Genomic DNA, 16,694 nt, shown 5'->3' on the forward strand with positions numbered 1-16,694 from the left:
GCCGTGGAATTGGTCTCTTTAAATTGATCAGAGTCGTCGTATGACTCTTACCTCAAGAACAAAACAAAACCAGGCTTCCACTCTCCGAGCAAAGATCAATGGCGTGAGAGAAAGCACACGGGCTTGTTTTCCGGTTGTTCTGGTGCTCCTGTTCTTGTGTCTTTCCTGGAAAAGACCTGCAGGATACATAAACTAAGGGTTTCTCTGTGACTGTGCCACCTTCAGATACCTTTAAAATGACTGGTAGTTCTGAAGAAATATGTCTAACATAAGTATTCTCTAAAGCTCAATTATTTCTCAAAGAGGCCTGGGGATTATTGCTTGGTTTTAGTCAACAAAAAATTTGGTCTGTGGGGCTGGAAAGATGGCTCAATGGTTAAGAGTGAGGACCATCTTGCCAGAGGGTCCTAGGTCAGTGCCCTGCAACCATGTAGAGTGACTCACAGTTGTCTGTAATTCCAGCTGACTTCTGCAGACTTACACACACACGCACACACATGCACACACGTGCGCACACAGACATATACACAGAGCAGGGGATCGATTGAGGGGCTGAGAGGGAACATGTGAAGTGTGTGGTCACTATAATGGTATGACTTTTTGACTTTTTAAGTCACATGGTAATTTCTTTTTTTTGTGTTTTGTGTTTTTTGAGATGGGGTTTCTCTGTGTAGCTTTGAAACCTATCCTAAATCTCGCTCTCTAGTCCAGGCTGGCCTCGAACTCACAGAGATCCGCCTGCCTCTGCCTCCCGAGTGCTGGGATTGGAGGTGTGTGCCACTACTGCCGGTCAATAAACTGGTTTTTACATCCACCACATTTTAAATGATGAAGACTTGATGGTTTCTTCAGGAAGTGTTTGTTTGTTTGTTTGTTTGTTTTTGGCTATCTCTTTGAGGCAGCCCAGTGCTCTGAAATTTGAAGATTGTGCTACTTGATGAAACAGCACATTGTTTATCTAACCAGCTGCCGCAAAGTTAGGCCGCTGGTTTAGTGTTTCCAGTAACTCCAGCACGGTGCCGTCTCATTTGTCCCTATGGGAATTACAAGCCAAGATGACTTTTAAAAGAGTTAGTTCATTAAAAAACCCGCTTTTCCAGATGATAATTCCAGTTAATTTTTTAAACCTCAGAACAGATGTTTTCTTTTTCTTTTTTTTTTCTTAAATTGGGAATCTTATTTTCTAGCCCAGGCTAGCCTATTACTTACTGCGTAACCTAGGGTGACCTAGAACTTGCTGTATATAGCTGAGGCTGGCTTCCAGTTTGCAGTCTCCTAAGTGTTGGGATTATGAATGTGTACCACTGTGCTTGGCTCAAATTATTTCTTTAATACTTTCAGATTATCTAATATAACTTAAATAAGTTTACATGGAATAGGGATCAATATTTATTGCAAAATGATGTTTTTGTTTCTGCCAACAGGCTCTAATTTTTCCAAATGTTTTTTCTTTTAATGTTATAAATTTATTGTTTCAGATTTTATTTTTTAATGAGAATCATCACTACAAAGTATCTGTTTTCTGTGGATGCCTCTTAAGTGTCAGCCGGGTATGGTTGCCCTAGCCTTTCATCCCAGAACTTGGGAGGCAAAGACAGGCGAATTTCTGTGAGTCAAGGCCAGCCAGAGCTACACACTAGAAAGACTCTGTCTTTAGTGTGTGTGTATATGTGTGTGTGTGTGTGAGATAGAGAGAGAGAACAGATGAGAAAACTTGTGTACTGAAGTTACTACATGTGCCATTAAAAAGAGATTCGCAGTTATCAGCATTCTAGAAACTGCTGTGTTGCCCTTAGTGAACCATAAGCTTAGCCTCAGAGCCTCTGGGAGAAACTGTGTTTAACTTTGTAAGTTAACCCTCCCGAAGGACACTTGAGGGAGTTTTGCTTGTTTTGTTTTTTTCTTTTTTTGAACTTTGGCAGTCTTTCTGAGGCTTGCTCTAGGGAGCAGCCTTGGAGAAAGGCCACAACAGCCTCAGGACTGGGGAGGGTATTCTGTGCTGTGGCTGAATAGCTCTGGCGATGAGTCTAGCACAGTTTCTGTCTCTTTAGTAGGCAGCCAACCACTAAACTGCTCTTCCACTTTACTCCTAACGCGTCCCATTGCACAGGCTGCAAACAAAATGGCACCAAGCTTGGAGACGTCATTCTTCCGCCCTGGGCAAAGGGAGACCCGAGAGAGTTCATCAGAGTCCACCGCGAGGTAAGGGAAAGAATGCTGGGCTTCTCTGGTCGGTGACCACATGCGGGGTGAGGATATTTTCATTCTGTTGACCTCTGACCCCAGGCTCTGGAGTGTGACTATGTGAGCGCCCACCTGCACGAGTGGATCGACCTGATCTTTGGCTATAAGCAGCAGGGCCCTGCAGCAGTGGAAGCTGTCAATGTCTTCCATCACCTCTTTTATGAGGGTCAAGTGGACATCTACAACATAAACGACCCTCTGAAGGAGACGGCCACCATCGGCTTCATTAACAACTTCGGTCAGATCCCTAAGCAGGTATGGAGGTTCTTATCCTTCGTGGTCCGTTTCCTGGAAAATAACTGCCAGCCGAGGTCTAGTTTGAGTAATTATGTCTTCAGAAAGTTAGTTCAGCACCGTAACCTGTAGCTGCTTACTGTGGTACGTCTCCTAGTCTCAGCCTTTAAACCTCTTTCCTCAGATGGTAAATGGGGGTAATATAGTTGATGTTACATGTAAAGTGTATGCTAAGGAGGCCATGACGCTTGGCATCCAAAGGCCTGAGGACACGTCTCCCTCTAAGTGTGTCCTCCTCCTCCTCAGCTGTTTAAGAAGCCTCACCCACCAAAGCGAGTGAGGAGTCGGCTCAATGGAGACAACATCAGCATCTCCATCCCCCCGGGAGTCACCAGTGACAAGCTCTTCTTCCACCACCTAGACAACCTGAGGCCTTCGCTGACCCCTGTGAAAGGTAGGATGGTGGGCACCAGAGCCTGGGGTCAGGATGTTTGCTCTGTGTGTGAGGCTTGAGGTCCTACATCCTCATTTGTCTTAATGCAATGATTTCCATACAGAACTCAAAGAGCCTGTGGGGCAGATTGTCTGCACAGACAAAGGAATTCTTGCAGTAGAGCAGAACAAGGTTCTTATCCCACCAGCATGGAACAAGACCTTCGCCTGGGGCTATGCAGACCTCAGCTGCAGACTGGGGACCTACGAGTCAGATAAGGTGTGCATTGCTTCCCTCCTTCATCCTTCCCTGCATGTCTGGACAGCCTGGCTTAACAGCTGGGGAGAAGCTGGAACAGTTACAAGAGCCTGAAGAACAAGTGTTTCTGGGAAACTTGTGAACTGGGTGCTAACAGCTTCTCTCCCACTCCCAGAATTCTTCTATAAGATCCTAGTCAGCAAAGGGCTCACCATTTCTGCAACCCGAATATCCTCCTTATTGTCAGGTCACAATCTGGCCGCTCACCATGGTAACAGTAGCCTAAAGCAGCCCCTCCTACAGCACAAAAGCTGTGCTGTGTCCTAGAGAAACAGACAGGAGCTCTGCTGGCTCCTCCCATCCAAGCAGATTGTATAGCCCCATGGTCACACTGGGCACTGTTCTCTGTGGGCAGAATGCTCCTTAAACACGCATGTTCACGGCAGACATGCTACCATCACACAGGTTGAACATCATTTTTCCCAAACCGGGTAAAGATCAGACTGATATGAACACAGTCTCTTAATTTTGTTGCTTAGCAGCTTCTGTAGCTTAGACGCTCTTAGGCAGTTGGGATAGAACTTCAGGGGAACTGTCACTAACTGAACCCTGTCCACTGCAACTGAACCCAGCCCAGAGGGAGACAGCGCGTGCTTGGGCTGCTCTCCCCGGGAGCACAGCGCAGCTCTTCCTCAGCACTTGGTGGCCTGTGTCTCATGTCTACTTTGTTTGACAGGCAGTGACTGTCTATGAATGTCTGTCCGAGTGGGGCCAGATTCTCTGCGCCATCTGCCCCAACCCCAAGCTCGTGATCACGGGCGGAACAAGCACGGTGGTGTGTGTGTGGGAGATGGGCACCTCCAAAGAAAAGGCCAAACCCCTCACGCTTAAGCAGGTAACCATAGCAGGGGAAAGGGCGGGCGCATTCCTGCTCAGCTACCAGGCTCCAGAAACTAGGAAGGCCTCCTTAGGCCAGAGCCACTCCAGACAAACCCAGAGCATGGTTGGGGAGGCGTGGTTTGGCTGTGGGGGTGAAGCTGTATGTTGTTTTTGGCTTAAGACTGTTTCCAGCTCTGTAGTCTAGTCTGTCTTCAGACTCATGCTTCCCCAACCACCTAGGTGTTGGAATTGCATCTGACCCAAAATATTAATTTACTAGAAATACTTTTCAATAATCAGAATAAGCTGTTTCTCAAAAACTGTCTCTTAAAATCTAAATGAAGTTGTCTTTGGGGACTATATTTCAGGATACTTAAACACAAATGTTTCTTAGAAATTCTCTACCCCAAGCGTATTTTCTGTAGATTGTCATTAATGCTCCACTTAGCTGGGCCACCAAGTCTTAGTTGTTTGTCATTTGTCATTCCTAAGAGCAGGTCAGATTCGTTCACGTGTCCAGCAAAACACTGATGGTGTTGCTGACAAGTGTTTTGATTACTTAATCATTATTTGATTCTATTAATTTTTACTTAATGTGAAAGTTTTTTTTTTTTTTTTTTAATGGAGTCCATTTCTGTTCTCAACTCTCCGTGGATTCTAGGGTTGAATTCAGGGCCCAGGGGTTGTGTTTAGGCTCCTCTGCCCACAGCACCATCCTTCTAGTATTAAACTGCTTTGCAGTGCTGGATCTGTGAGGCTTTGTTGCAGGTGTTTTCAAATAAGGAGGGTACATCCATGTTTTTAGGATATAATTTGAAAAGCAATTTATTAATAAGCTATCTCATTTGTTCATACAGAACTCTGAGCCTCAAGTTACAAGGTAGTTACTGTGTCTGGGGGTGAGGGCATGCATAAAAGGCATGCAGTGTTACCTTTGAGATAAAGCCAGAACTTGAGATCAGATGTGACTCTATTTTAAAGGCAAAAAACAAACAAACCATATTTTAGCTGCATATGGGGAGGATTAAGTCCCTTGTCCAACAACCTTCCACACGGAGCAAAGAGTCCTTCTGGTCACTACAATGAACATGTAAAGGCATTCTCCACAGCACCATAGGTAAGGCTGCTGGCGCCCTTGCTAAGCACACTTCTGGCAGAAAGGACCCACCAGGAGCCAATGGACTTTGAGCTCATGTGCTGTCAGTGTGAACTTAGGACTTAAAACAGCGTTCTTTGTTTGCCCAGCATATCTCCAGGTGTCAATATGACCACAAAATTAAGGCAGCTCCTTCTGTAAGCAAGCATGTCCCACTGGGGACAGGGGAGGCAGCGTATTTTCAGTAAATGAAACATTGATCAGAAACTTCTCTTAACTCTTCCCTAACCATCGCACATTGCTGTCCTGCTGCAGCCCTGGAAGGACTACCCAGTGCAGACGACTTCTGCAGACAGAGCTGCAGGACGGCAGGATGCAGTGGTGGCATGTCAGGACCAGACTCCTTCATCTTTTAGGACCATGTACCACAACCATGCAATTTTAATTTCTTTACTTCTGAGCACTGTAATAATTGCTCTTGGTTCATCCTCTTTAAAATCGCAGGTGCTCACAATCATCTAAAGAAGAGTTTATGGCAGAAGAATAGAAGCTTAGCTTATGGCCTCGACTTTGGCCCCATAGTCAGCACATGATCCCGGGAAGAGTGGAAAGAGTCCAAGCCAGTGGTAGTGGACATTCCCCCTTCCTTCAAAGGTCTGGGCCACCATTTTCCATCATGCTGAAAAGAATGGAAAGGAGGAGAGTCTAGACCGTCACCCCCGCACCTGCTCTGGGCATCTGGCTCTCTAATAATGAACCTGTCCTTCTGCTGGTACTAGAAGACTGGACACAGCTAGGCTACTCTACCATTGGGTTGGCCTGATTTCTCGCTTTCCTCCCTTTGTAGGCTTTACTTGGCCACACGGACACTGTCACCTGTGCCACAGCATCACTAGCCTATCACATAATTGTTAGCGGGTCCCGAGACCGAACCTGCATCATTTGGGATTTGAACAGACTGTCATTTCTAACCCAGCTCCGTGGCCACCGAGCTCCCGTTTCTGCTCTTTGTATTAATGAGTTAACAGTAAGTAGAATGTTTAGGAAACATACTGGCCAGACTAAACACAGACAGAAGCTCTTTGGAAAGTTGATGGTTATTCATGTTGTATATTCACGATGTAGGAGCCACTGCATTCTGCTTGAAAAGCAAGTGGATGTAAAATTATAATCCAAACAGCAACAAAAATGCAAATCCTAGGACTTGCTAACAGTCTAAGTGCTTTGTTGAAATTCTTTGTACAGTAAAAACTATTAACCACTGGGCCAATGAACGAGAGAAAAATAATTATCAGGTTACTTAAAAAACAGATTTCAAAGTTACCAGAAGATGCTAGCTTTTTTAAAAGTTAGTGTTTCATATATAAATAAATGAATCAGAATAAAATGAATGCATTATCTAGAGTCTTCTGGCAGAGCAAGGCCTTTTGAGGTAGACAAGAAGGAGATCCGTTGCTAAGCTGGAATGATAAGCAAGGGGAGCTCAGGTGTGAGACTTCCTCTCTGCGAGGCATCCTGTACAGATGGTGCTCCATCCGCAGAGCAATCCTGGGAATTAATAGCAACCTACCTGTTGGCTTCCTGGCTACACATACTCATTTGCATCTTACCCTGGCCCTGTCCTGGGGCTTTCTTCTTAACACAGTATGAGGTTGTTACTATCATCCGCACAGCCTTCTGTCTGGAAGGACCCTTATAATTTTGGTTTCTTCTAGGTGATTCTATTTGTAAGACTTAATGTTCTCAACATGGTAACTAAATTCCCAACAAAAGCAAAAGAGAAAGGGTCTATTTTGGCTCATGGTATGTAAGTGGCTATGGTCCATCACGGTGAGGAAGACATAGCAGCTAAACCGTTCTAGTCTGCGGGCTGTGAGTGGGTATAAGGCAGTTGTTAGTACTGAAGTCTGTAAGAAACACTCAGACCCTAGCAGACTGGAGGTAGGGCCAGGCTATAGCCCTCAGAGGCCCACCCTGCAGTGATCTACCTCCACAGATAAGCCTCCTGCCTCAGGAGTCCAGTGATTCCCACCACGGCCGTCACCCGTGTTCAAACTGTGACACTGCGTGCTGTGTCTTAGTCAGATATCCTGCAGCCACTCCTAGGAACTCAGCTCTAGTGACTCCCACAGAGAGTGTCACTTGCTGCGAGCCGTGCGCTCAGAGCTGGGAATGCATGGGGTCTTGTATGAGCACTGCACCTAAAAAGCTTTCTAAAACTGTGGGCACAACATAACTCCTTGGCCTTGGGGTTTCTCAGTGAGATGCTTGATGTCAGCATTCAGAACACTTTGGTCTAGGATTGTTCCTAAGTAGCTCGAATCCATGTTTCTAGTCTTGCCAAGCCATTGTACACGATTGCAGCCAGGGCTCCAAACTGTACAGATGCATTTGGGTTTGTTGAAGATGTTTTAGTGGAGCTTGCTCAGCGGTTAAAGGCACTGGCTGTTCTTCTATAGGACCAGGGTTCAATTCCCAGCACGCACATGGTGGCTCGCAGCTGTCCATAACTCAGTCCTAGGGTATCTAAAGCGTCACATCTGGCTTATGTGGGCATCAGGCGAGCGCTCATGATGCACAGACATGCATGCAGGCAACAGTTGTATGCATAGCAGTCTTTTAAAGATGGTTTGGTAAGTCTCAGTGACTTCTGGAGAGGTTTCTGTCCATCCACGGCTCTCCGTCCAGCTTCTCTAATGAACTGCACAGCCTGACCTCTTGCTAGAAACCATCAGCTTGGTTTGTTTCCCCCTTTTGCTGAAAGTACAGATTTGACAGTAGATACACCACAGTCTGTAGCACCCATCTGCCTTCTCAGTTACTGGAGATGCCACCCTCCCGGGCTCATAGTTTTCCCTCCACCCTCTGGTCCTGGTGTTTGAGTTCATTGCTTCTTGCCTCCATTTGTGATCCCTGGCTCCAGCAAAGACTCCTCTTTCAGTTCTTGAAGCTTCTGTTGAAGATACCTGTATCAGCAAGCACCAAATTGTAGGTTACCTCAGAAATCATAGAGCCACTAGTCTTCAGGATGTAAGGGTTTTGAGAGCTAGACATGGGATATGAATCTCAGAGTGAAGAGACAAGCTCCTCCTCTTCTCCTCAGGGGGACATTGTGTCCTGTGCTGGCACACACATCCACGTGTGGAGCATCAATGGCAACCCGATCGTGAGTGTGAACACATTCACAGGCAGGAGCCAGCAGATCGTCTGCTGCTGTGTGTCCGAGATGAACGAGTGGGACACGCAGAATGTCATCGTGACAGGACACTCGGATGGCGTGGTCCGGGTAAGTGACCTCAGAAAAGCCTTCTTACTGTTCCTGCATGCATATACACATGCAAACACGTCTTGAGACCTTCTGTCCATGCTCAAGCTGGACCTAAATGCAGCCCCTATTTTTGCTGCTTGCTGTGTTGGCATCACAGAGAGACAGTATGTGTCCTAAGCTCTGTAGTCACTCAGGAGATTTTCCTTTTCTTTGTAGCTCTAAGTCCCTTAATTGTACCCTTTGTCAAGGTGACTGATTGTCACTCTCCTGAATTATAGGCTCAGGTTTAGAGATGAAATTGACAGCCACACCCAAACTATATGCAGTGCCTCGGGCAGTAAGTGGGGCGGGGTTGGGGGAGGGGGGTGTCCTGTGTGCAGTTCTGAGGCTACAGCTTCTGCTGCTAACAGACAAGTGTACTTGGAGGTGAGGTTTGTCTTCATGTATGCAAGACTTTACAAGTTTTGTAAAGTTTACTTATGTGGCTACTGTCTTAGTTACCATTACCATTCCATTGCTATGAAGAGACCATGACCAAGGCAACTATAAAAGAAAGCATTTAATTGATGGCTCAGTTTCAGGGGGCCAGTCCATGACCCTCATGGCAGGGAGCAGGGCAGCAAGCAGCCAGGGCGCAGGAGCGGTAGCTGAGAGTATACATCTTATCCTCAAATTGAAAACAGAGAGAGCAGAAACAAATGGGGAAAGGGAGGGAGGGAGGGAGGGACAGTGCCTCAATTCAAAGCTTACTCCCAGTGACACACCTCCATCAACAAGACCACACCTCCTAATCCTCCCTAAACAGTCCACCAACTGGGAACCAAACATTCAAATATATGAACCTATGGGCCATCCTTACTCAAACCTCCACAGTAACCATGACTTTAAACTTTCTTGACCTCTGTCCTTTGCCCCTAGTGAGGGGTAACTACCATGTAAGGCAAGTAGCCCCGCAGGTTCAGAAAAACCTATTTAGAAGCAATAACCGGAACCACACACTTGCCCCTCAGCCTGCACCTTTATGAAGTAATGTGTTCACTGTCTCCAGCCTGACTCTGCCGTGCGCTCTTTCCACGTTACTTTATTGCAGTTCTGGAGGATGGAATTTCTACAAGTCCCCGAAACACCAGCTCCTGAGCCTGTGGAAGAACTGGAAACGCAGGAAGGCTGTCCTGAAACTCAGATAGGTATTTACCACCCTGGTTTAGGTGGAGAACAGATAGGTATTTACCACCCTGGTTTAGGTGGAGCACAGATAGGTTTTTAACACTCTGGTTTTGGTCACACCGAGCATCTCAAATGGACAAGGCTGGGCGCCGCACTCGGCACTGTCTCTGCCGCCGTTCCCAGGCTCCTGTGTACCTGGTTTGCTAGAGTTCACCAGTGCCCTCTCGGGAGGCAGGCTTAGCTGACCTCGACATCGCAGGCAGATACAGGAATGCTTTCCCTGCAGTGCTGGAGGCCTGAGTTCTAGGGACAGCATTGGGTGAGTAAGGCAGCTCCTCACCTCAGTTCTACAGCTGCTGAGCCCAGCTGTTGGGGTACAGTGTGGAAGAAACAAGTGGGTGCAATGCTTTTAAATTGGTAAGCCAGACATCAGTCCCCAGGCCTCCTGCTCACGTGGGTAGTAATGGCGACTGAAGGCTGTTACCTGTTATTTCTGAGACAGAGCCACGTGATTTCTCCTCAGAATGACTGGGGACAGAGCCAGGGAGCCAGCAGTGGCCTGCCCTGTGCCGCTGTCTCCACAGAAGCTGCCCCTCATGGTCTGGCACTAATGACTTGTTGGAAGGAATCAGCTTTCAGTTTGGTGACCTCTGTGTTTCTGCACACAGAGAATTGAATGACTCTGGTGATATAAGGGGCTTCTCCGGGAAAAGGCAACATTATCAGAACGGCACAAAGTGTCTGCTTTCTGTGTCAGGAGAAATAATCCCATCAGCAGGACATTTTAATTCTCACGTCATATTGATAATGTAATTCCCACAGGTTAGACTGTAGCCCCAGAAGAGGTGATCTGAAGTGGTGATGGGGAGAAGTGCCGTTCGGAAACTTTGATTCAGTAACTGTTTGGGGGTTGGCTGCCTGTTTTATCTACGTCATTGGATTATGGGGTCCAGTGAGAAGGAAGTCTTTCCTTTAATGAATAAAAGAAGATAAGTAAATAAGATGGAAGAAGGGCCGTGCCCAGAGTAGAGAGAATTCCTGTATCGTGGTCCTGTGTATTCTGCTGCGGCGGTTTGCAGAAGGGGGGAGGAAGCGGTCCACAGGGAAGGACTGAACAGTGCCAGACCTGAGACTCGAGGAAGACAAACTAGGGGCTCCCAGGAGCTCAGAGCCACCGCTCAGCAGCTGGGGACGTTTCTGTGCTGACAAGGAAATGTGTGTGCGCACTGTGGGTTTCCGTTGTGTCCGTCTGTGCACCTTTTCCCTGGATCTTCTCTGCAGCAGACAGATCACTAGTGTGAGGAAATGGAGAATGACAATGGGAAGAAAAGGATCAAGATTTAAACTTTGCTAAGAAACTCACTGGTCTTAGAAGTGGCATAGTTACCCACTGCCACGGCCATGTTCCTGTGCTTCTCTGTTCTTCACTGTTTGTAAGGTTATAGGGGCAACAGTTTAGAGAGGCATGGCAGGAAGGTGTTTGGCAGAGGAAGGAGATATAAGCATTAAAGTTGTGTCCTCAAAGACAGGTAGCACCAGCCCACACAGACATGGAAGACAAGTTCATGTAGAGAAACAGTGCATACAAACCTCCATGAGGGCGAGCAGGTTGTGGGGAGGGCCAGAGGAGCCAGGCTGTTAGGAAGACTATAGTCTGGGTTCTGCTGTAAAGGCTAAAATGCCAAGCTAAGGATTTTCTCAGGCATAGTCTATAAAATGGAATTCTAAGACAGATCCTACTTTACTGTCTGTAACCTTACTAGAAATACTTGGCTTAAAGTGTTCTGTTGTTATTGTGGCTTTCACCAATAAAAGAAAAGCGAATAGGACCAAAGTAAGTCTGCCTGATGTGTCTGCCGTCTCCCTTCACTTATACTTTACCCAGGGCAGCAAGCCCAAGATGAAGACAGCACCGATTCAGAAACAGAGGAGCCGAGCATCAGCCAGGAGCCCAAGGAAGCGGCCAGCCAGCCCAGCAGCACCAGCCACAGGCCCAGGGCAGCCTCCTGCAGAGCCACTGCCACGTGGTGCACGGACAGCAGCTCCGATGACTCCAGGCGCTGGTCCGACCAGCTCAGTCTTGATGAAAAAGATGGCTTCATATTTGTGAACTACTCTGAGGGCCAGACCAGAGCCCATCTGCAGGGCCCCCTCACTCATGCCCACCCCAACCCCATCGAAGCACGAAATTACAGCAGATTGAAACCAGGTAAGTTGAGGTCTGGTGTCTTTCTCCCTGCCTGTGAGTGATGAGAGAGGTTGTGTGATGGGCCATGGGGTCCAGCTCCCTTGGGGCTCTCTCCTTGATCACATCTATGGCCTAGGCCACAGACCAAGGCCTCTGACAGTTCTCCTAGAGTTCAAGCTAGGCATGTTTTAAACAAGAAACCACAGTGCAAAAACGGCCTCCATTCCTGTCGCTCCCTAGGTTGAGTTTGTCTCTGTCCTCCACTTCTCCATCCAGGGTACCGGTGGGAGCGACAGCTGGTGTTCAGAAGCAAACTGACGATGCACACGGCCTTTGATCGAAAAGACAATGCACACCCAGCCGAGGTCACCGCACTGGGTGTCTCCAAGTAAGGGCCAGGCTTTTTGGAGCCCATCTCTCTTTCTGGGTCATTTCATAGCTAGGGACCCTTATTTCAGCCCAGTCCTTGAGACATGTATTATGCTTGTAGCTGATCTGATTCTCCTGGTCAGAAGCTTGCCACTGGGTAGATTTTAATTCTCAACAAATAAACCATAATGCTCTCTGTGTCTTTTAAAGACACAGCAAGGTTTGAGCCAAAGAAAATTGAAATGGGAAAATAAACCCAGGCTAGGTTTTATTTTTTTGCCTCTCTTAACTAACTTCCTTTGAGGGAATTGGGCTTCCTCTGAACACCGTGAGCCCTGGACCAGAGCCCTTCTCCTATTCCACAGGGACCACAGCAGAATCCTCGTTGGTGACAGTCGGGGCCGCGTGTTCAGCTGGTCTGTGAGTGACCAGCCTGGCCGCTCCGCTGCTGACCACTGGGTGAAGGATGAAGGTGGCGACAGCTGCTCCGGCTGTTCCGTGCGTTTTTCCCTCACCGAAAGACGGCACCATTGCAGGAACTGTGGGCAGCTCTTCTGTCAGAAGTGAGTTCATTATGAATTATTTCTCTCATAGAAAGTAGAGAAATAATCACAAAAATACCTGCCACCCTGACTTCAATTGCATGTGTGCATGTTGTCCTTATTGTTGTAGAAGCGCACGTGCATGCCGTCCGGACTGTTGTAGAGGCACACGGGGTATGTGCACATCCATACTGCACTGAGACTGTGGTCCATCCCACTTTCACAGATGATCCTTAAAGCCATCAGCATTTGCCACTCGGCACACAGAGTCTGGTTCTTTTCTCGGCTTTACACTGCACCGTCTTGCACCCTTCTGTAAAGTCAGACTCTGGTTCCTAATCCACTCACAGATAACCATTATTCTAGTGTGTTCAGTGTAACCGTTTGCCAGGCAGGAATTGATTCCCAACACTTCCTCCTGAGGATCCCTGGTGTTAGCGCCCCATCTTGCAGATGCTGTGAATAATCCTGCAGTGTGCTCCATCCTAAGTGCCGGTTTCCTCCCCAGGAGACAGCACATCCTCCAGGACATAGACTTGACCTGGGTTTTACCTGGTCTTGCTAAAGGACTCTAGGACAGCAGCACTACTCCACCTGGCCCAGTAGGACACAGAAACTTCCAGATTTTTAGTCATGCTTGGTATACCAAGCCTTTGTCCTTTTGCCAATCTGATGGTTAAGGAAATGTCTTATTGTCTTAACTTGCAATGCTAGAGACATTGGCATCTTTTCAGGCACCTATTGGCACCCAGGATTCCTCTAGGAAAGTCTGCCCGTTTTCCTTGTAGGTTTTCTCCCTCCTTCCTGTCTCAAGTTCTCTGTGTGCTCTGGACTCCAGCCCTCCGCTGTGCCATGCACATACCTACTTCTAGTTTAATTTTGCATTTGTACTGTCTGGCGCACAGGCTTCAATTTTGATTGCACTTATACTCAGTTTGTGCATGTATGTTAGAATTTTAGTATCCTAAGTTTGATCATATAGAAAATTTTATTTTCTTTTAACGCTTTCAAGTTTTACTTTTTGCATTTAATCTTTTATCATAACTTTAAGTTATGATAGGCAGTCTATCTTGGCCCAGAACAAATGTGAGTTCGCCATCCTCTGATGGCACATCCAGGCCTCTCTTGTCCTGCACACACAGAAGGGATCCCCTGGATATGCCTCTCTGACACCCACATTGTCTCATTGTAAATGCCCTCATAGAAAACACCTGTATAATCGTTTTTGAAGGCAGGTTCTGAGGTTTCACAGGTCATATGGTCCCTGGTGAGGAGGTGGTATTTCCATTGACTCAGAGCAAGCTTATTGTTACCTCACTGAAGCCCTGAGCTTGTTCTCTGTGGGTAAAAGAGCTTGTCTTTAGAGCTGTTGAGTGACAGCAAGTGTGGGGATGGAGGCCCGCTAGGTTTCTGAGGTGTTATAATTACTGCTTTTTTTTCCCTTACACCCCCATTCTTAGAAGTGGGTTGCAAGGTACATTAGCAGGAATGTCACTGCCAGCATTTCTGACTGGGACTTGAATGAGGTGGGGCAGAGGATCCTGTCACGTAGCACTGTGCTTTGATGTTGTAATTATGGGTGGAGCACCCCAGTGTAATGCTCAATACTGACACCCACCTGTTCTTCGTAGTGGTTTCAGAATTAAATATAGGTAAGTCTTTAAATTACCCGTTGCTCAGATATGTATGGTGAAGGCTGTTGAGAGCATTGACCAAATAGCAGCTGCTGTTTTAGCAGACAGGGCCAGAATCAGCTATGTAGGAAGGTACAACCTTCCTGCCCCCTGCTGCTGAGAACCGCCTCCATCTTGAGCGTTTGAACAAATCCCTAGCCAGTCCCGTGACCCTCTTAAGCACTCGGTTTATTTTCTGACACTCAGGTTAACAGATTGTATGAATCTGCATATCCATTTTGTGAGAATCCAAGCTGAAAATGATTTAATGCCATGCCTGGCGTCATATCCTGATTTACTCTATGGAAAGAAACCCACAGTACTTTTTAAAGACCATGAACTTATCTTAAGTAGCCTGTGGGAGCACTTCACTCTCAATAATAGAAATAAGAACACTTCACTTAGCAAGAAAAGCCAAAAAAAAAAAAAAAAAGCCTTTAAGAAATGATTGCAGGACTGTGCAGTCTGCTTGCAACACTTGATGGCATGTTTGGAACAGCCTGTATTCCCGTTTATGAGACCTCAAACAGTCTCACTTCCCAGGGTTCAATCTATAATACATAGAATGATGCACACCTTTAATCACAGCACTCAAGAGGCAGAGGTGGAGCTTTGTGAGTTCAAGGCCAGCCTGGTCTAGGAAGCAAGTCATAGAACAGCCAGGGCTACACAGTGAAATCCTGTCTCAGAAAAAAAAAAAAAAAAAAAAAAAAAGGAAGGAAAGAATAAAAATGTTGAAAGACAAAACGTGTGTGGTAGCCGGAGTGCCCTTTTGGATGGACAGTGGTCATACAGCACAGTTGCTGGTTAGAGCCATCAGCTTTTCCACAGAGACCCAAAGCAGCCTGGGTAATGCCGCATACCAAGTGAACACTGGAAATCACAGGAGAGAAACGGAAACTCATGAAACCTTGAAATTTGAGACAAAGGCACCACAGGAGAAAATATCCCACAACTCTGGGCTGGCCCTGCTGTGCTGCTAGGAGACTCTCAGCTGAGCAACAGACAGACACTGTAGATCCTGTCCTGGGAGTGCATCCCCCACCCCTGCACAGGCTCATAGCTTAGCTAGAAGGGCTGATCACCTCTGCTCCCAGTGAAGACCCAGTCTCTGAATCTGCACTGCTTCAAGGTCAGAATCCCGGAATCTCTCCACTCAGGAGACTCCACAGGGACTCCGCCACACTGGCTCCATGTGGCTTCTTGCTATGTGGGAAAACAGATGCTGGCACACGGAGATGAAGGATGCGATGCATAAGGATGGTGGAGCCTGCCGCCAAGGGTGTGACCGGTTGTGACTGGTTTGAAACAGGGACCTGGACAGAAGGACGGCTTTGCTCACATTGCACCCGCCCTCCACCTGCCACCTTGTGTTACCAAGGGAAGAGCTCTGATTCCATTGCTGCTATCACAGAGGACCCTCCGGAGGTGTCCTGGAGCAGCGCAGCAGTCCCAGCATGGCTATGGGACACACAGCCTGTGGATGCCTGGAGAGAAACTGCCAGTGATATTGGCCTTCCACTCTCACCCACTCCTGCGAGCATTTCAGACTCAGGGAGAGGAAAGTTTGCAGACATCCCCGGACAGGCTCAGGGTGGGGAAGGAAGCCTGCAGTCCCAGTCCGTGCAGGCATGGCCACGGGAGCCTGGTCGGGTCTCCAGAAACCTAGAGGATGGCTCCTAAGGAAGAGTAACTGAGCGCACACGCATACACACAGGACATCTAACGTGTGAAGATGAGACACTGAAGGATGAAATGGAGAAGACAGAAGAAGGCTGGAAGGCCTCCCGTGTTCACGGACTAGAAGAATGAATATTGCCAGGATGTGCATGCTACCCAAAGCAAGCTCAGCTTCACCGTGGTCCCCCCTTCAGAATACCAATGGCATTCTGCACAGAACTAGGGAAAACAACCCTAAAATTAGTAGGGAAACAAAAAGTCAGAGTTATAGTAGCCACAGCAGCATGGTGCTGGGCTAAAAGCAGATGGTGGACCAGTGGGTCAGCTTGCAGACACATAGGGAAGCCTGTACACTGTGACTGACTGATAAGTTGACAGAAACACCCTGAAGATAACAGCCTCTTCAGCGATGGCTTTGGAACACCCGGTAACCACATACAGGAGCTTAACACTTGACCCTCTCTATTACCGCGTGTGGAAGTCAGCTCAAATAGCTCACATACTTTGGTGTATGACCAGAAGCTCTCACTGCACCAAAAGGAAAATATAGGAGAGATTCTTTTTTTATTTTTTTTTTTGGGGGGGGGGTTTCGGTTCCTGTCCTGGAACTAGCTCTTGTAGACCAGGCTGGCCTCGAACTCACAGAGATCTGCCTGCCTCTGC

At 47.4% G+C, this 16,694-nt stretch overlaps 1 protein-coding gene across 6 annotated transcripts in view; it reads left to right on the forward strand.

Moving 5' to 3' along the window:
- The window catches only part of Wdfy3 (WD repeat and FYVE domain containing 3), a 242,464-nt gene that overhangs the window by 218,675 nt on the left and 7,095 nt on the right, over nucleotides 1-16,694 (forward strand). For all 6 annotated transcript variants that reach the window (XM_057772666.1, XM_057772670.1, XM_057772669.1 and 3 more), the window contains 11 exons: nucleotides 2,111-2,202; nucleotides 2,287-2,499; nucleotides 2,785-2,932; nucleotides 3,036-3,190; nucleotides 3,906-4,064; nucleotides 5,992-6,171; nucleotides 8,248-8,430; nucleotides 9,503-9,599; nucleotides 11,465-11,788; nucleotides 12,044-12,155; nucleotides 12,502-12,699. In XM_057772666.1, the coding sequence (XP_057628649.1) occupies nucleotides 2,111-2,202; nucleotides 2,287-2,499; nucleotides 2,785-2,932; nucleotides 3,036-3,190; nucleotides 3,906-4,064; nucleotides 5,992-6,171; nucleotides 8,248-8,430; nucleotides 9,503-9,599; nucleotides 11,465-11,788; nucleotides 12,044-12,155; nucleotides 12,502-12,699 (1,861 nt within the window). The remainder of the gene's footprint in view (nucleotides 1-2,110; nucleotides 2,203-2,286; nucleotides 2,500-2,784; nucleotides 2,933-3,035; nucleotides 3,191-3,905; nucleotides 4,065-5,991; nucleotides 6,172-8,247; nucleotides 8,431-9,502; nucleotides 9,600-11,464; nucleotides 11,789-12,043; nucleotides 12,156-12,501; nucleotides 12,700-16,694) is intronic.

The sequence above is a fragment of the Chionomys nivalis genome, chromosome 6, assembly GCF_950005125.1.
Source record: "Chionomys nivalis chromosome 6, mChiNiv1.1, whole genome shotgun sequence".
In the NCBI taxonomy this organism is placed as follows: domain Eukaryota; kingdom Metazoa; phylum Chordata; class Mammalia; order Rodentia; family Cricetidae; genus Chionomys; species Chionomys nivalis.